This window comes from Labeo rohita, chromosome 5 (assembly GCF_022985175.1).
Source record: "Labeo rohita strain BAU-BD-2019 chromosome 5, IGBB_LRoh.1.0, whole genome shotgun sequence".
Classification (NCBI taxonomy): Eukaryota; Metazoa; Chordata; class Actinopteri; order Cypriniformes; family Cyprinidae; genus Labeo; species Labeo rohita.
Genome location: NC_066873.1, coordinates 11,264,119 through 11,285,369, shown reverse-complemented (window position 1 = coordinate 11,285,369; position 21,251 = coordinate 11,264,119). Strand labels below are relative to the sequence as shown.

General features: G+C 38.0%; 1 protein-coding gene across 1 annotated transcript in view; it reads right to left on the bottom strand.

The window, feature by feature from the left end:
- Positions 1 to 1,888: 1,888 nt before the first annotated feature.
- Positions 1,889 to 21,251, bottom strand: part of tmem132e (transmembrane protein 132E) — a 401,398-nt gene continuing 382,035 nt past the window's right edge. The window contains 4 exon segments of the mRNA XM_051108794.1: positions 1,889 to 3,320; positions 3,322 to 3,369; positions 10,801 to 10,995; positions 17,437 to 17,713. Coding sequence (XP_050964751.1) covers positions 2,298 to 3,320; positions 3,322 to 3,369; positions 10,801 to 10,995; positions 17,437 to 17,713 — 1,543 coding nt within the window. The 3' untranslated portion in view covers positions 1,889 to 2,297.

Sequence of the window (21,251 nt, the reverse complement as noted above, 5' to 3'; positions counted from 1 at the left end):
ATACATACATACATCAGTTGAAAGTAGAAAACAATACGAAAACCAAAAACGTTCTGAAAGTGATGTTACACTTAGGAAAATAATTTTCAAAAAATGGAAAGATGTATGAGCTGCTACCAGAGACTTGCTAGTAGTCATATCGAGTCTTACGTACCCCATCAGAAGACCTTAATAATACATTGGAAATTGTTCATTTTGATCGTCAAGGTACAGCTGAAAAGTTTACATTCAGTTCTAAGCCTCCAGGTGCGCTGACCAACACTCCAACTGTCTATCAAAACCTTGACGTGATACATCATCAATTAACATTTCATCACACGCCATGACTGAGGGTTCATCAGAATCCTTTGAGAAAAGGTGAAGGGGGCTACGAATCATAGGAGAAAAGTGAAGAGGTGTCAGTAATAAGTTCTCTGTGACTTTTATCTGGAGTGCAAAGGACCCCTGATTAAATTAGGGGTGAGTTTTTAAAAATAAAAATCTATAAAACAAAGAAACTAAATGTAGGTTCTTTCCCAGTTACAGGAAAATGCCTGTTAAGACTAATAAAACAAAATCATGGGTAAAACCTGCAAGTTACAAATACAGCACAGTGGGAAAATAAACATTTAATACAGTGTGTGAATTTAGACGTCCTGAAGCAACTGGCGGGACTATAACCCTGAAACTAACCTGTGAGAGGTCAGCAGCAATACAGATATCCCCACCACAAAAAAGCCTCCAGACCCGTTACCAGCTGAACCCTTTCTAAACTAGTAAATGTTTACAGTATTGGGCTTGATCTACTGTGCTACCGCATTTTGTGGTGTTTTCTGGAATCTCAAAACGGTGGCAGATGTCACACCTGGTTTTGAGATATTTCTTGGTATATTAACGAAAGTAACCACGGTGCTATATCGATATCTGGGGCACATCTACTTGAACACAATAATCAACCCCTCCAGTGTGTTTGCATAGCATTTTATCCTTACCAGAGATCTTAACTCTAATACTGCCTGGATGGGAATTAACGGTGAGATCAGTAAAGAGACAGAAAAAGAGAAAGAGAAAAGAGAGCCTCACTGAAATTCAAGTATCTGGCTGCCGAGTCCCTATGTGGCATCTGCCTCTCCTATTCCTCAGGCTTACTGAGCAATCAAGAGTTGAGCTTCAGCGGTTGTTATGTACTGAACACGGTATGTACACAGGAGGGAGGGTCTGGCACATGCATGTAATGCATGATAACATGATATGTCCTCTATTATCATTTATGCATGATTAGATAATTCTCACAATACAAACATATACAAAGTAAAAAAGAAACAAAATTGCGCTAATTGTGCCTCCAAGTCTCCATTCATGCAGAGGAATGTTGGAGAAGATATCTAACTCCACAATGTACAAGCTCCTGCCGTTCCTGTACCGACACACGTTTAATTGAGATACAGACATCTGTAGAGTTGCCCCGTGAACAAATGTGGTGTCAGCACAGAGCGAGGTTGCGACTATTGAGATCCGTTTAATAAGGCATTAGACTGAACCAAGAAGCAAAGGTGGCATCCAGATTGAGAATGAGTATGAAATACCAAAGACAGACGAAGAACTAATTCAGCAACCAAGGCATGTGTTGAACCGAGATAACGGCAAAAAGGGGAGCAGGGGGATAAAACCATTCAACATTTCCAACACTGACAAAGAATCCATGGCACGTTCTCCCGAACGTCCCTGACAGTTTCTGTGGCTAAGTGTCAGGTTTATCAACAACAATGGCATGAAAATGATCCATCTCAAACACAAATCTGGGACAAAAGTAGAATCTGCACTTCAAAGGCCTCTTTGTTGGAGAAGAATCTGTTGAGTTAAAAAAAAGAGGAGGAGGAGAAGAAGAAGAAGAAGAATGGACACAGTGCCAAGACTCCAGGCATTCCTCTGAGAAAGATCCTATCCACAGTAGGGTGACCCACACATGATTGAGTACTTCAGGAATCCATTTTGATATCAGTGTTTACAACTGAAACTCTATGTTTCCCTTAAAGATTGTACACTCACCCTACTACTGAGCAGCAATCACACACACTGCTAAAGCCGTTTTTGCTAGAATCCCTTAGACTCGTCTTTGGCTTCCCTGGCAGCGTCATGAATATTTGTTTTTAAGTTCATACAAGTGTCAATGTGTAAGGGAAACAGCACTGTGCAGAAAACCCCAACAAAACTGGACACTAGGCCTTGGTTGTTTTTCTCGTGAAAGGTACCTCCTCTAGAGTGAAAATTAAGAGAGAAAAATAGAAAGGAACGTCTTTAGAAAGCACACAGCCCGATCAGGCTATTTCCTTTATCCTGCGCATGTAGTCGTGCAGTTCCTCTGGGTCCTGAAAGCCCATGTCTTGGCATACCCACTGAATGTCCTCTTCGTTGGCAATGGGGATGGAGTTGTAGGGTAAGTCCTCCGTGGGAAGGGTGAAGGTGCTAAACTTGACACGCTTGCGCTTGGAGGTCGGTGAGCTGGCCTCTTCTCCGTGGTCTTTGGTGGAACCGCCGGAGCTGCCGTCTCCTCGGCCGTGGACTTGGCTTTGTACGCTAGTCTGGGAGCTGCCGCTGCTGTGGTGGTCCCCATGACAGCAAGTCTGTACCCCCTCCAAGGTGTTGCTTGGGCTCTCCACCGTCTGAGGCGAGAGATCACTCTGGGTGCGCAGGGGCTCCCCGTTACCCAAGAACACCCAGTGGTGGGAATGGTCCATGTTGGCTTGGCCTTCAGGAGGGATGCGCTTATGCCGATACTTCAACACAAATACAATGCAGTTTATAAGAAAGACCAGTATGGCGAGACAAAACACACCGAGGAGAGCGTACATGCCGATCTCGAGGTCAGTCATGCTATGAGGACTTTGCACAAACTCGTCGTCCTCTTCATCTTCTTCAGTTGGTTCCTCTGGATTGCTTATTGTGGGAAAGTTGGTGTAATCAATGGGCACGCTTGCGGGTTGCTCATTAGATGGTTCATATCCTCCGCCACCTACGTTGGAATCGATAGCGGGCCTTCTCGTGTTAGCAGGCATTCTAGTGTCTATTTCAGTCTCTGGATCCACTTCCTCTTCAGAGTCTTCATCTGGTCCAAAGCGGACTTTGACGAAAACAGGCGATGAAGCAATGACACTCTTGCGTTTAGTCTTCTGGCAGGTTTCGCAGATGGTCATCTCTACGTGCACCAGCTCTCCAGTGCCCTCGCCTTCAGCCACGATGACGGGCCACCGCTGTTGGGGTTGTTGAGCCACCGTAACCACCTTATCGTCTGCTGTGGTGGCATTGAGGTTGTAGTCTTTAGGGTCGTACATACTCAGGGGGGGCGGCGGTATTGTCGCTGTAGTAAACCCAGATGGACAGACTGGCCTCCTACAAACACAAAACAAAAGAAATTGTGAGCATGAAATCAACCATTATACACCCTATAACAGTTAGGGTCTTCAAATTCTTTGGTGCCTGTGATCCACTATTATGCACTGAACAAGAAAGGCTATTAGCTGAAACCATTCACAAAAGGGAAGTCGAAGGCTACTGTCAGTTGAGAGTGAAAAAGCAAATACAGGCAAGACTAAATAAATACTCGTTTCTCATGAAGACATATTGAGGCCTTATAAAATGAAATAATCAGTATGTGCAAGAAACTGGCTGTTTAATTACAACATTATTACCTGTAATCAATAGCCTTTGGAAAATGGGGAAGTCCAAACCTTTTCCACAAACTGGTTCTTTTGGACAGTTGCAATAAAGTGGTTCAAATAACCAATTCACCAGTTTGTTTACACAATTGACAGAGTTTGATTGACAGGCAATTTAACTAATCACAACTCAGAATCTGCCATTTTATCCGACAAACAAACCAGACAGGAGAGTAGACATGAAAAAATGTTGTGGATTGACAGTTGAAATAAGATACCTTCTGATGTTCATTAATGTTCATTTCAGATTTCACATTTCTTGAGCTTGAAGGTGCTACAGTGATCTGTCACCACACATTAAAGAGCCACAAAATGGTATTTATTGTTTGAATTTCATACAACTGCTTGTAACTGAAGTGCTGAACGCGTTGGCAAAAACTGGCATCACAGATACCTGTTTATTGGCTCATTTTGAGTCTGAGTGACTGTCGGGCACCTCCAAAAATGAGTTTTGATAGTATATGGCATCCAGTAAATGGTATATAAAGTTGGAAATAACATTCAGTTTCTTGCACACACTGATCGTTTTGCATTATAAGGCCTCAATATATAATCAGGAACCACAGGTAATAATTTTGGTGATGCTTGTTTTGATTTTTAAGTAGCCAACTTGTATTTTATGAATCGCCAAGGAACAGTTTGAGCTAAAAATGTTCTTTACTGTTCTATTGAAGAAAAAAAGGTCACCTGCATCTTGGATGGCCAGAGTGTGAGTAAATTAACAGCAATTTTTCAGTCTCAGGTAAACTGTCTTTTTAATTTTACAGTCTCTTTACTGAAAACTTCAACACTCACTGGTGCAAATGAATTTTGTGTAGCCCCTAAAGTTGTAGCTGGGTGCCGTTGATGGATGTTGTATGAGTGCAGTGGTGTATATAAGGCACAGTATTCAAACAAAACAACAGTTTTGAATTTTATGACATTGTATGTTGTCCATTCGCTGCACATCCAAGTTGAAATATCCCACTTCCAACTTAACACGTTAACATATATCTGTCAATTATGACAAAAACAGAAGGAACCCGGATATCCAACTTCAAGTGGTGTTCCAGACGTTGTTTTCAAGTAGGAAGTGGGAAAAATCTGAATTTTGAGTTGTCTGGAACACAGCATTAGGCTCCAACCCTAATTAAACACACCTGAACCAGCTTATCACTGTATTACAAAGAAAACTAGAAACTTCTAGGCAGGTGTGTCGAGGCAAGTTGGAGCTAAACTCTGCAGGACACTGGCCCTCCAGGACCAGGTTTGGACACCCCTGCATTAAGGGAATCAGAGCTAGTGTAGCACACTATTCCAAATGCTTGTTGTACAAATATGTTGTACAACTTTCTGTTTCCTACAAAGAGATGATCAATACTGTAAGCCATCTTCATCTCCTGACTTTCAAAACTCTTTTAAATATTCACAATCCTGTGTTTACTGGTCCATACAAGACAACTGTCTTGAGCAAGCTAACATCAGAAGGGCCTGCATGCCTTTGACCGTTAGAAACACAGGCTCAGGGGAAGTGGAACTGGTGCGACGCTTGTGTTCTTGTCACCTCATAACAAGAATAAGCTTGACAGTTGCCTTCCTGCTTTGCTCTCTGTTAAAGGAACAGCACAACACCATACACCTGTTGGCAGGCAGACAAAATGAAACCACTCTGCCAGAGTGCTTTTAGTTAGAAATGAAGTGTTGCTTTGCTTTTATATTCAGGAAGGGAAGTATTTATCTGCAATGGCCTGTTGTGAGGCTGTAAAAAAAAGTCTTCTGTCGTGTCACTAACTTCAAGGTTGTTCTGACATTCGGGCTCAGGCTCTGTCAACGCCGCTTGTCAAGATGAAGAGACTCTTTGATATGCATGATCTGAATAATACATTGAAGACGACATGTTGTCCTCGTGGACTTTTTGAGATCACTCTAGCCACTAAATAAAATGGCATCAATCACGAATGGCCCTTGATTCTTGAAGCTTCAGTCTTTGGGAGATGACACTGGAACTTTTACATGGATATGTCATAAAATTTCTAACAGCGTTAGAAATGTGTTTGAGATCTATCTTGAAGGTAATTTTGGATTCACTGTACGTAACAAACTACAGAAGTAAAATGTTCAAGCATCCAAGACTCTTGGAACTTTGAAACAGAATAATCGCTTACACTAGCATACAGCAAAATCAATTATTAAAGGCTGCCGGTGAGACAAAGGAAAGGGGCATCTAAAATGTAAAAGAGCAAGAAAATAAGAAACACTTTATGTAAGAAGTTTCAATTTGTTAACATTATTTAATGTAATCAGGAACTAACAATACTTTGATAGCATTTATTATTATAGGTGAATGTTCATTTTTACACATACTTACCAAATTACATTGGTTTGTATAAATTAAGGGGATAGTATTTACCCTCAAGTCATCCAAGGTGTATATGACTTTCTTCTTTCAGACGAATACATTAACAATAATAACAATTATATACAGTTATATTAACAAATGTCCTGGCTCTTCCAAGCTGTATAATGGCAGTGAATGGCGGTCGAGATTTTAAAGCCCAAAAAGTGTATCAATTCATCAATAAAAATACTCCATGTGGCTCTGGGAGGTTAAAGAGGTCATTGGATGCAAAACTCACTTTTACATGTTGTTTGAACATAAATGTGTGTTGGCAGTGTGTGTACACAACCACCCTATTATGATAAAAATCCACCCAGTGGTATTTTTGTAATCTTTATAAGAAATATACCCTTTTTCAAATCAAGCCATTCTCAGCTTCTTGTCTGTGTGACGTCACACCAACAAAGGACGCTTCCTCGATAGTTGATTGACATGGCCGTCTTACCTTAGACCCGCCCTGAGTGGGCTGTGACAATTCGACCGCCATTACAGGGGAAGACAAGATTAAGCAACCGATTAAGCGATTGAGGTGTTTTGCTGTTGGATGTAATAATGAACATAGCAGTCGTCATTTACTCCCGAGATCTGGGCCGCTGAAGACACAGAGGATTAAGATTACTTTTTTTGAAGGAAATGTGCCGATCCCCAATCTACATATATGTGTCTATGTTCACGTGAATCATTTGTGATGCAGTTTCACCTACAGCAGAAGTGAATATAAAGGTTTTTATGCATTTTTACAAATCGCCTTTCTTAATAATGTGCTAGTTAGCAAGTTTAGCAGCTAAACACGGCTAAAATAAACAGACCAGATCCACCGTAGAGAGGGGCGAGGCAAGCAGAGCTCATTACCATTTAAAGGAACATTTAATAGAATGACTCACTCTGAACAGGGCTGATTTTGACAAGGTAAAAAGTTTTTTTTTTACACTACCACTGAGAAATTTTAACCAAAGTATGTTATAGACTTTCCATAAAGACCCTAATCATATCAGCTTGTGGAAAATAGGCATCCGATGACCCCTTTAATAAAGGCCTTCTGAAGTGAATCGATGCGTTCGTGTAAGAAAACTATCTATATTTAAAATAATTTGTTGTACTTGCGTTCATGAATGAGTGGTGTTTCAGCAGGCGAAAACGGAAGTAGAGAGAGTAGAGAGAGTAGAGAGAACAATACAAAACGAGTATATGTAAGAAAAATGTTGGAAGATTTCGATATAAGCCAAGAGGATACTGGTTATCCTTTCCTGTAAACAAAACTTTGTTCTTGTGTGCAGTATTAATTTTGATTTAGTCATAGACGTTTTACTAAAATGCCATTTAGTTTAAGTCAAATTTCAGTCATCTGAATTGTTTTAGTTTTAGTCTAGTTTTAGTCTGCTGTAGATTTAGTCAGCTAAAGTCTAATGGGTTTATTTACAGTGTCATGTATTTATTAAGCATTTCTCTAAAATTTCCAAACTCTTTGTATAGGTTTGATATTAAGGTTTTATCATGATAGACACATATTTAACTGCTTTGACATGCAACATGTCTTTATGTTAAAATGAAATGAAACCACTTCTCATAAAGAAACAAGAACATGGTCTTTTCAATGAAATGCCAATGGCCATATAGGCCAATTATGCATTCTTTATAACAACTTGTTTACCACATTCTTCATGCTTTCAAGCAGACATATTTATTTATATAAATACATTTAGATTAATCTTTATTAGGGCTACCAAAGTGATTCAGTCAAGAGCAGTGAGTAATTTTCTGTCTTTCTTTTGTTGCTTGATTAACACCAATGCCACAGACAAAAGCAACTAAATTAGGCTGTTGTCCATTTAAAACCGAATTCACGGATGCAATGTACTGATACACGTCTGATATTCTCCCAACTGTTTATGTTCACATAAGACGTAAGCAAGTGTGTTTACATGAATACTCATCAAAATGGACAATTGAACATAATTTTGTGTGCATTTCTCCATTCATGAGACGCAAAAGAGCACTTGTGCACTGTGTGAGAGGCATCTGTGCTCAGAAAACTGGACCGAACTGAGTTTTCTTATGCGTCATCAAATTTATCCATATGTCTGCTCTTTTATTACTCCCAGATATTGACAACTTTGAACGTTTTATGAGACGTGCAGCAAATGTATGCCAGCTTATGCCGCCGGATAGATCAATAGGCTATGATACAGTTCAAACGTATGCATCTACACTTCTAACCACGCAGCAGATTCGTTCTGAATGAATCTCTTCCCAAATCGTCCCTCCCTAACACTTTCGTCTCGTTTTTATTCATTGACAAAAATGTCAATAGATTGTCATCATAGTTTTTGTCATTCAAAACAAGTTTTTGTTTCGTTATCGTCTGATTTAAACACTGCTCCCAAGAATATTCTCACCAGTCTCACTCGTCAAAACACGTACGACAGTTAGCGGAAAACTAGAGATTACAGTTTATACATTTTTTAATCTGGATATTTTGCTTGCACAAACACATCGATTCGCTTCAGAAGGCGTTTATTCACCCCATCCGGAGCCGTGTGGGGTATGATGGATGGTTGCACTTTTTAGGCTTCAAAATCTCAACCCCCATTCACCGTCATTATTAAACTTGGAAGAGCCAGGACTTTTTTTTTAATATAACTCTGACTGTATTGGTCTGAAAGAAGAAAGTCATGTTCAAAGATGAATAAATGCTGTTGTTGTTCTTGCACCTAATGCATTAACTAATAGCAATGAGTTGATCATTACTGTAAAGTGTCATCAGGAAATCTAACACAACTGGAGGGAGAAATGGTCACAAAGTTACTGTTATTTTGTGCCTGCAGAGGTGAAGTAGGTAAGTGCACTGAAGGATTGAAATGACAGAGAGGCAGCAGTGGAGGAGGAGGGTCATCAGTGATGTTTATAGCACAGTCTCCACAAGCACTTAGGCTGATACATTACGCTAATTAAAACCAAAGGTGGCGAAGCAGAGAGCGGGGGGAGAACTGCTGGATTTTAATGCGTGAATTGAAAGCAGCCATCCTCGTCTGATATTGGATGTTGGTCACAGGCTAAGTACGGAGCAAGAAAAAAAGGCCCCGAGCTCTCGCGGCAGGGCTCCGTGACCTGCCCAAGACATTGTATAAATTAGCACGGCAGCATAAGAGGTCCTCGCTGGAAAATATGAGCGAATGTGCTCCAATTAACGCTTTGAAAATATTATACAGCAAACCCAGCAAGCTCCCCTGATGACACTCGAGAACGGCAGAGAACAGAAGTGGCGGTGGCTTCTTATTAAGCAAGATGCCTGCTCATTTGGTGTGCTGATATTAAAGGAGATTTGAATATGTCTAAATGCCAAACAAGCCTTTATTAAAGCAGTAAGGGCCGGCTGAAAGACTGAACTGAGGCTAATTTGCCAATGGTGTGTAACCTTCATGGAGACTCAAATCATCAATATGAGGCTAAGTTCAGCCAGAGTTAACTCTTCACTAGCAGAATGATCTTGAGCAACAAGGAGGAATTTCACATAAATGTCACTTGCATAATTAGTGCAAGGGTCCAAAGGTTAGAGCTTTTCTCTGGACTAAAGAGGTTTGTCATGATGAATGATACTGTCATATTTAGACAATTATGTGAAAATACAAGTTTGGATGTTGTGTTGCCTATAAATTAACTTGGCTTCTTGACCCAAAACGAGTGTGTTCATTTTTACGGTTTCAAATCAGAACGTATGATCTGACATTGTACCCTCAGTGGGTCTTCATTCGTAATGATGATACCATGAAAATTCAGCTAAAATAGGAAACTTAAGATGGTTTTACATGGTTTACAGGTGGTTTAAAGAGCTGGTAGACCATCTTGGTCAAGTTATTAGATGATTATATGGTAGATGTCTTTAGATCAGTGTTATTTTAGTATCACTGATATACTATTAAAATTTTTGTTCACATTTTAAATAAAATTTTATTTTGAAAGTTTTTGTTTTCACTTTAATTGTAAAGTTTTAGTCATTTTGTTCTTTCATTAAATGTCTGCATAGTATTTTATTACATAATATTCATTTTAGTTCAGTTTATAGTATTTTATTTATTTCATTTCAATTATTTCAATACTTCAAATAAAAATCTTATTTTTTAATATAGTATTATTATATATACTATTTTATCCATTTTAGTTTATTTAGTTTAATTATTTTAACACTTGATATTCTGGCAACTACCTGAATTAAAACAAGTTTATGTTTTTTTTTTTTACATTTTATTAATATAATATTTTATTATATATACTATTTTATTCATTTTAGTTTATTTAGTTTTAATTATTTTAGTACTTGAACTAAAAAGGGAAGTAACATCTTGGCAACTACCTGAATTAAAATATTTTTATTTTATTTTATTAATATGGTACTTTATAACATATAGTTTTTTATTCATTTTAGTTTATTTAGTTTTAATTATTTAAATACTTAAAAAAAGGAAGTAATATCTTGGCAACTATCTGAATTAAAACAAGTTTAATTTTATTTAACATTTTATTTAATTATTTTATTTTCATTTAATGTTTATTTTATTTCAAGTAACTTTTTTTAATGGTTTTAGTTTTGGTTTGTATTTTAACAATAAATGTTAAACCAGAGGATTTACCAGAGGATATACCAGAGGATTTAATAAAATACCGTCAAGAAACCAAAATGAAATGTCATTTGGTAGAAGATATGAAAAACAATGAAGCAATCAACTATACCTGCTTAAGAGCGGAGAGTGTCTGCAGACCAGTTGCCTTGGCAACCATGGTATGGCTGTTGCCAGGGCTCGGTTGAAGATTAAGTGCCAGTCCCGAGATGGCGTGAACACGTAGCTCCACTATGGACACTTTGTCGTCAACCACAGAGAACGGAATTTCACCCAGCACCGCCTCCACGGCCAGTGGGGATTCAACCTGAAACCAATAAAACATGACGCATTTACAGTACGAAAGACAGTTTAAATGGAAGAAAAGCACCGAAGTGAGTGAAGCTTCAACACCTGTCAAACAAAAACGTTTAGTGGATAATCCCACATATTGAAGATACGGCCCACTGAGTAAAGGAAGCATGGGAAAAAACACCTTTTCTCCAGAGGACGGCCAGCACTCGGCCTCCACATAAATCCTCCATCTGACACTTCAAACCCATTATGTCACAGTTTCTTCACCTCCCACCACCGTTAAAGGTCACCAGGGACTTACCAAGTGAAAAGTCAAGTGGGGCGGCACGACGAGGAGGGTCAGAGATTCTCTTTTTTTTTTCTGTGTGTCTTTCCTGAACTGTGAGACCCTGGCAATCCCAAGAACCTCAAATCGCCCAACAAGCCTGTTACTTTTCATAATTCAGGAAGATTAACTCAAACTCGCATTTTGCAAGACAAGAACAAGTCAGCCTACATGGAGTGTTTTTTGCCTCAAGAAAGACATAATCAGCGGGAGAAGTACATAGAGCTTGGATGAATTTTAAAACAGACTGAACCATTGCCAGCAGCTGACTCTTCAGTCTCCCCATGATAAACAGAAGTTTAAAGTGCCCCTATTATGGATTATAAAATGTTCATATTTTGGTTTTGGGAGTCCCCAACAACAGGTTGACATGCATGCAAGGTCAAAAAACACTTTCATTGTCTTATGCATTTATCTGGACCTTTTTTGCTCAACGACTCCCAAACGATTTGCTCAAAGAATAATTTTTCCAATCCCCTCCTTGGCGTGACGCTGCAGTGATTGGTCAGATGACCCAGTCTGTTGTGATTGGTCTACTGCAGTGCATTTCAGAAACGGAACACCCATCACCATTACTCTAAGCCACAGCTCAGTGGTAAACACCCAAACAGCCATGGTATACGCATTAGCCCAATGCAGAAACGTATTGATAAAAAATTGCAGTTAGTACACCAACGTATTGCTCTATTCTTTATCAACTCCAAGTAATAACAAAGACAAACATTCACTATTCAACGACATATTTCTAGACAATTGCGAGCAAACAGTTATTGCTGTTAGAGATCTACAAGCTGCGTGGAGCGAACAGAACACACAACTAAATACATATTTTGCATGCTACAGAGTACATGAGAGCAACAATTTTAAAGGATTACTCCGCTTTCAGAATAAAAATTTCCTGATAATGTACTCACCCCCATGTCATCAAAGATGTTCATGTCTTTCTTTCTTCAGTTGCAAAGAATTTAAGGTTTTTGAGGAAAACATTCTTGGATTTTTCCCCATATAGTGGACTTCAGTCGTACTCAACGGATTGAAGGTTAAAAATGCAGTTTCAATGCATCTTCGGAGGACTCTAAACAATCACAGCCAAGGAATAAGGGTCTTATCTAGCAAAACTTTCTTAAAAAAACGTAATGTTTATACACTTTTTAACCACAAATACTCATTTTGTATAGCTCTGCGATGTGAATGCGTACTCTGTGCTCTCCAGTTCAAGACAGTTAGGGCATGTCAAAAAACTCCCATCTCATTTTCTCCTCCAACTTCAAAATCGTCCTACATTGCTGTTTTACCATTTTTTTGTAAAGGGCGTTTGATCTTCTTTGCATTTTCACCTTGTAAAGACTGGGTAGGTACTTCTGCAGCAATGTAGGGTGATTTTGAAGAAAATGAGTTGGGAGTTTTTCGACATACCCTAACTGTACCCTAACTAGGGCTGGAACAATTCCTTGAATCCTATGCTGCCGTCAAGCCATATTGTAATTACCGTAATTTCAAGATGACAACATGTGACGTTCCACTCAGAGCTGTTCATGTTCTCAGACTCGGAATTATGCTTTTCTATTGCTGCCTTCACATCATGTCGTAATTACCGTAATTCCGAGATGACAACACGTGACATTTTACTCTTAGCTTTCCATGTTGTTGGACTCTGAGGTAGCGCCTAAGTAGCGCCAAAATGAGCCTGGCGGCATTCACGTGGTATGTCTGTCACTGGTCCAAGTCGTAACTCTCAGAACATTCCGAGTTTACAAGTTGTAATTACGAGTTCAGGAGCATGTGAGGGCTTTGGCGTTGATAGTGTTGCCATAGAAACTCATAATCCAGATAGAGTAGAATGTCACGTGTTTTCATCTCGGAATTACAAGATGGCGAGAATGCAGCATATGGCAACACTATCAACGCCTAAACAGAGCCTACGTTGGTCAGGTGGTACAGCGGTCATGTGGTACAAGTCGTAGCTCTCAGAAGACTCCCAGTTCACAAGTTGTAATTACGAGTCCTACGAGGACGTGAATGCTTTTTACAAGTTGGAATCTTGTAATTACGGGAATTCCGATATGGCGTAAACGCACCTTTAGATTGAATTTTACCCATGTGGAGTACTCGGCAAAATACCGGAAGTGGCACATTCCACATATTAAACCCATTTAAAATCATAATAAAGCATAATGCTATTAAGACTTCACGAACGCTATGATTTAATTAAATAAATATATGCGATGCATATTTAATATATGCGTTTTAATTATTCGCGTGCATCTCAGAGTGGCTCTGTTTACAGTACTGCTATACAAACTGTTATCATTTACATGTGTGGAGCTTCTCAAACTCCATCTCTGCATGTTGTTGTGAGTTTGGGTTTATTATAATGTTCATCTGGAAACGCAACGTGTGCTATTTCATCAGATTTGTAAGGTAAAATATTTATAAACCTACGCAAACACAGGAGAATACACCATTAGCTTTCTAAATATGCTAACTGTTCAACACGATTTCAAAATAAAAGTGTAAACCCTCACTGAGTGTACATGTTTTGATGTCCACATATTCAAGAAATTACAGTGGCTGTAGCGTTTCTGTCATAAAGAAATGGACAGATATTAAAGATTAAGTAGACATTTGAATTAAATGTTGAGTCAATATTAAACACGGATTAGATGACGCAGTAAAGCAAACAACTGTCACAATTGGCGCCCTCTGCAGGCAATTGTTATAATGCATAACCTGCTAAAAAAAACCCAAAAAAAAACAGGCAAATCCAGCCTAGGCTGGTTGACTGGTTTTAGATGGTCAACCAGGCTGGTTTTAGCTGGTCATAGCTGGTCTGCAGGCTGGTTTTAGAGGGGTTTTGGCCACTTTTCCAGCCTGGCCAGAGACCAGCTAAAATCAGCTACTTCCAGCTTAAACCAGCTAAGACCAGCCAACCAGCCTAGGCTGGTTTTAGCTGTTTTTTTTTTTTTGTTTTTTTTTTCCCCTGCAGGGTAATGCACATTAGCTCTGTTGTTTATAATACATTATGTATTCTAACAGGTTTGTTAATTAAAACCATATTATTACTTGTTTTCAATACTTTATTTAAACTAATTATTATTGCCTCGTTGCTATTATATGTGTATTTTAAGTCATTTTAAAGGCTATTGTTCACTTAGGTCTATTTTTATTACTACAAAAAAACTCATTATAATTATGCGATTACTCGATTACCATAATAATCGTTTGTGACAGCCCTAACTCTAACAGAGCCTTCTCCACAGAAATTCACTATGATTTTCCCAGGTCTGCGTGTGCAACAAGTGGGCGCGCCAACTTAAAACAGCTTAAGATTCGTTTTAAAAAACGACTAATTTTCATGACTCGGAATCGACTGTTTCTTTTGAAGGACAATAACTTTACACACGGAGCACTTTCAGATTTAAAACTTTGCCGGATGTTTTCATTCACTTAGAGCTGTGTTACACATTGCATAAAAGGTCATTTTCAAAAATCTATAATAGGGGCACTTTAAAAAATTATGACTAGTAAAGAACACTAAAACATGTTGACAGAAACCGAAGTTGCTTTTGCCTCGACACCACCCTTAAATGTCAAAATTATGTTTGCGAACTAACTCCATTATCTTTCTTTTCAATTACAGCTATTCCATAGAAAGAACAATAATATTACCTTCATATAATTGGCTTAATCACAGCAGAGCTGGTTACGCTTAACCACACAGGAGGGAGCAAAGCAAATTTTTCTCTTAATAATTTAGCCCAATAAAGAACATAATGACTTTTAATGGCGTTCAGAAATTTCAGAGCTCTGCAGCAAACATTTTCATCCAACCTACTATTACTTCCCTCTTCGAAATTACCCATCTCCAGCTAAAAGCCCTCGACACTGATGCAGGTTTATGAACTAGCCTTACTGCTGATTATACTTCGTCTGTGAAGTGGCCATCTTTTGGCATGAAAATCCCATCCAGTCATTTTTCAGTTTTCTCTCGCTCAAGCACACAGTGCTCTCTTGGCGTGCGGCGGGCGCCAGGGAGCTGAACCCAGGCTTTTCCTGATCCAGCCTAGACTTGTGACCCATATGTCCCAGATGCACATTGTTTGTGTCCCAATGCACTAATGTTTTGGAACAGGCTGTTACAGTTCATTGGCCTTCCAGTCCTTATACAATCCCATCTCCTTTCCTCCGGCTGGAAAGGGGATGTAGGCCGGGGGGAAATCCAGATGAATGTATAATTGAACTGAACTGTTTTGTTCCTGCATTTTTTATTTCCTGCATTCAAGGCAAGCTTCAAAGATACAGCGCATTTGAAGGAGAGAAAAGAAACGACAGAAAGAAAAAGAGGAACTAAAAACAAATTCTCGCCAGAATGGCTCGTCTGTTTGGTATCCAGGCGGTTGCAATTAGTTTTATTATACTTGCTGATAAACCAGCTTTTGATGTTTGCATTACAACCAGAGCTTTGGATGCTTGAATAGAGTGTGTTCAAAGGCTAAAAAGGGTTTGCCTATTCCCCCAAACCCTAATTACTGTACTTGGTAGACCTGGAAAGCCAATTAAGTCATAGGAAATACATACAATCAGGCCTGGAGGTTTAGGATTGTATACTTAATGCTTTTTCAAATGGATTCACAGGACCATTACAGCTCAGTCGATGCCGAGAACGGGTCAACAATACCTTTCGCTGTTCGTAAGATCCTCAAAACAATGCGTCGTGAGAGACGTTCAAAGCTTAAAGGTTGTGCGTCTTTGTGCTCAGGTCAAAGTGACAGGTGGAGGATGAGCGCTGTGGCAGATGAAGATCAAAGACCCACCAAATAAGCTAAAAAAGGCTTGGTGTGTTATAAACAACATTATTCATACCTTTCCTTTTTTTGTAAGGGTGAAATGGCGCTGTGCTCAGTTTTGTTTATTTTCAGCTCACATTCAGCGAAAACATTGCAATTCTACATTGGCCATTAATTATTAATGACCTTTGCAGTTTCCCCTAGTTTAATTAGCAAACTTTTTCTTTTATGCTCAAATTTGTTTATGGAGAAAAACAGACACTTTCTGAAGCCAAACAACAGACAACACTTTTGGAGAGGTGTGATCAAGCTGTCACGAACAATCAAAACTCCCTCTGTTTGGAGACAATGAACTGATTGTGTGCTGACTCAATGGAGAGAAAACTTCACTTTCAAGAATGATTCCTCCAAATTAACACCATTGAAGTTTTATACCACACAGATAATTCTCTTTCCAAACATCGCAGTTTCTGAATAGCCTTCTGGGACTAAATATGCATATGAATAGCTTTCTAAAGGGGCATTAAAAGATAAAGACAGGCAGCAAAGCTAACTTCCATAAATTCGATGTAAAAACTTTAAATAGACACCCTTGTTGAGTTTATCTGTAAACTAAATTTATAATGTTAGGAATCTCTCTGTTTAAAATAATTAGCTAATTATGTTGACTCTGAATTAAGAACAATTGTTGTCAAAAAAATTTAAGAGAAAGGATGAGAAATTATCAGTCTTTAAACCCATTTACACTTTCAGCATGGCCATTCAAAGAAAAGAAAATAAAAGAAAGAAAAGAAAAAAAAAGGAAAAAAAAATCTAAATAAAAAACAAATAAAACACTAAAAGCATCAAAATAAAATAAAACAAAAAAACAAATATCAAAAGTAAAAAAGCAACAACACCAAAATAAAGCAAAAAAACACACACGCAAACACAAAAAACACAAAAAAACTCAAATGAAAAAAACAAAACTAATAAAACTCAAAAATAAAACAAAAATAAAAACAAAACAAGTCACCTCCTGCCAATGTCTACAGCATAACACGAGAGGAGTAAGTGAAAGTAAAGTTTGTACTTGAATATATGAGACAGTAAAAGGGATTGAATAATTGTTCCTAAGACACTTTGTTTTATGTTTTGACAGGTATAAAACCATGAGTAAGGACCAGTGTCCAATAATATTGGATGAGAAGAACTTAATATAGCACAATTAAATTCTTGGTTATATAGTTGGATTGTTATATGGCATCGAGAGTTCACCAAAACACATTTTTCATCAATACACCTATCCCCCATTAATCCATCAATCTTGTATTTATATGATGTGTTCTTATTTGTATTCTACCTTCAGAGTGGATGATCCAAGCTCGTTGGCCACGAGCACCGTCCTGTCCACCAGCTCAGCCACCCTGGCATCCACCACCTTCAGAGAGTCCTGCACCAGCTCTGTCACGTCCACTTGCCAGTCAGGACCCAGCATAGTGATCATCTGGTTTGTGCCTTCAGTAGAGGTTGTGTGGAACTGGGTCAGAACCTTCACTTGGGCCCTCTGGTACTGCAGCGTACATCCTCGGCTCACTTTACGGTCGTCTTCATCATCGTCATCGCTGTCTCTGGCCGTTCTGAGAAGATGAGGGAGAGGTCATTATGAGTTATTACTGATGAAAAATTCACACTACAATTTATGTTCAATTAACTTCAACTCATAAAAATGATATTGTGGAGGAACAGGTACACCAGCATGTACTAAGAATTTTTGTCTTTTACTGTTTATTAAGTTTACATTCAAGTTTGGTGAACTTTAAACAGCAGTTTATACAGAGAAATAGAGATAGGCTAATAGAGGATCTGATAATCCTATTAATCCATGTGAAATGTTAATATGAAACCACTATTGTTTTATTTAGCTTTTTTTTTTTTTTCCGTAAACGTGTTATAGAGAACGCAAAAAAAGGAGTACATTTAAACATTTTAAATGTATTTTTTTCTGTAGTTCACTTTAACATGAGTTTGTAAATGATTAGACTGCTGAAGAGAAAAGTTGTCTCGGGAACTGAGCAAGTTATTACAATTTAATGAAAGATTATGAGGGCAAATATGTTTTCTTTGGAGTAAGGTGGAGTAAGCAAACTATAAAGGATTAGATGAAGTTGAGAAAACAAAAACAATCATAAAAAAGCTACAACTACAAAACAAAAAGCAAAGCAAAGCACAAAAACAGCAAAGCACAAAAACAAAAAGCAAAACACAAAACAAAAACAACCACAAAACAAAGCAAATCACAAAACAAAGTACAAAAAACAAAGCACAAAGCAAAAAACAAAAAGCAAAACAAAGAAAAAAGCAAAGCACAAAACAAAACAAAGAGCTAAACACACAACAAAAAACACAAAAAACTACAACCACAAAACAAAAAGCAAAGCAAAAAGCAAACCAACACAAAAAGCTACAACCACAAAACAAAAAGCAAAGCACAAAGCAAAGCACAAAAACAACCATACAAAGCTACAACCACAAAAAGTATAAAACAAAAAAGCAAAAATAACCACAAAAAGCTACAACCACAAAACAAAGTATAAAAAAACAAAACACAAAACAAAAAGCAAAACAACACAAAAAACTACAACCACAAAACAAAGGACAGAACAAAAAAAAAAGCAGAGCAAAGCACAAAACAAAACAAAAAGCAAAAACAACCATAAAAACTACAACCCCAAAACAAAGCAAAGCACAAAACCAAAAACTAAAGCAACCATAAAAAGCCATAGCCACAGAACAAAGCACAAAACAAAAAGCAAAAACAACCACAAAAAAGCTACAACCACAAAACAAAGCAGAAAACATAGTACAAACCAAATAACAAAAACAACCACAAAAAAACACAACATTTTCTATAGTTCTTTAGCAAGTTATTCATCCAATGGTGTCCAAACAAGATCAGAGCACTCTTTATGTAGTTGATGATGACATAGTGCACTGTACCAGCTTCCAAGATTGAAAATGTGTTTAGCACAGATTATTTGGAATGTTTGTCTCATTACCTAATTAATTTGCATTTTATAAGTGCAATGGGTGTTAAAATAATAGACAATGTGTACCAATAAACAAAGCTCCATTTTAAGTGTGTTAGAACTTCCAGCATTAAAAAGTGCATTATCTGGAGTCATGTTTCAAGGAGGTTTTGCAGTGACTCTTGCATGCCTCACACATACCATCACATTCAATCTATCTAATCTGCTCCCTTCGCAGACTGTCACCAAGTGAAGTAAGTGAGAGGAATCATGGTAAAGGCTGGGTGGATCTTAAAAACTGAATGCCACTTCATTCATTCTACACACACAACTAATTAATCAGATAACTGGAGTTGTAGAGACAGCTGTCTGCCTGTGACTGACAAAGCATGTCCTTCCCATCGATTAGCCTAAATTGAGCTGAATGTAAAGCATTGCGTTATCATGTAAGGAGACACACTGCTACTTCTCAGCAACAACGGAAGATTGACAGGCGCACAGATGCAGAAGGAGAAGACTCGTGAAAGTAGAAAGCATTTGTTGATCAGCACTTTGCTCTCTTCTGAGTTAAACACAGGCTCCTGTTGCCATGGAGGTGAAAAACAAGAGGCTCTTGCATCAGCTGAAGAGCGCTGAACCCGGCAGACAGAAGTACTCTGTGTTCTTGAGGACAGTTGTGCTCTCTTGTCTCCTCATACAGGTTAATATGAGTTTCGGAGCAGAACAACACACCTCAAATGTGGAGCTTTGCTTGAACTCATTAGGATGTCATGAGAACTGGAGATTTCATGCACGGGAACCTGCTCACCCAATAAAAATCAGTGTCCAGTTTTGCAGACACATCATTGTTCCACCAGTTTAGTGAGCTATATCGATCAATCTGTGTGGAAGGCCAATCCCAGAAACCTGCCCACTGACACGTCTCAACATTGGGCAATGTAGTGGAATGAAATGGACAGAGCAGAGGACGGAAGTGCTGAAGGAAGGGAAGAGGGAAAGGAAATAAGAATACAGTATTGCTCAAACAGACAGCGGATTCTGTGGTGCAGTCGAATCTGGTTAGTTGTTTGATAACAATCAAATGTATGAAAATAAGTTTTAATGTCAGTTGTTAGATTAGATTTCAAAATTTAAAAAAAAAAAAAAAAAAACCTTTTGGGATGTAACGCAAGTAATGTTACACACAACACAGAGCTGAACTGCTGTGTCTGAATTCACTCATTCCTGCTCACATGTGAAATTCACTATGAATAACTGAACGAATGAGTGGTTTTATACACAGAATATGCATAAATGTGTAACAGCATAGAAACGCCTTTGATGCTTGTGCTGGCTCACACAGTTTCTCACAGCTCCATCAGTTAGGCTTCAATGGCCTTTATCCACACAAACAAGAAATGTTTCCAAAACTCGTATTATACTGTATATTTAGCATTCTCATTAAAGCCAGCATTAAATTAAAACTGTCCTACTTTATTTTATAAATACTACTGTTCATTGAGGTTTTTATTTATTTGAATTTTTTTAAAAGAAATCAATAATCAATCAATAGTAGAAGACAGTAAGTATATATATGAAAGCCAATTTCCTCCACTGAATAAAAAATAAATAAAAAAAGGCAATTGCAACTTTTTTCTCACAATTCTGACTTTTTTTTTGCAATTGTGAGTTTACATCTCACAATTCTGACTTTTTTTTCTCAGAATTGCGTGATACCAACTCGTAATTCTGACTTTTTTTTCTCACAACTGTGAAATAAAGTCAGAATTGCATGATAAACACTCAATTGTGAGCTATAAAGTCAGAATTGTGAGATTCTGGGAAATAAAGTCGAAATTTTGAGAAATAAAGTCATTGAGATATAAACTCACAATTCAGACTTTTTTCTCAGAATTGCAAGTTTATACGCAATTGCGAGTTACTAAGTCAGAATTGCAATTCTGAGAAGATAACTCACAGTTGCAAGTTCATATCTCACAATTCTGAGTAAAAAGAGTGAGATATAAACACGCAATTATGAGAAAAAAGTCAGAATTGTGAGATTTAAAATCTTGCATTTGCAGGAAAAAAGACAGAATTGTGAGTTTATCATGTAATTCTGACTTTTTTCTCGCAATTGCGAGTTTATATCTCTCAATTCTGACTTTTT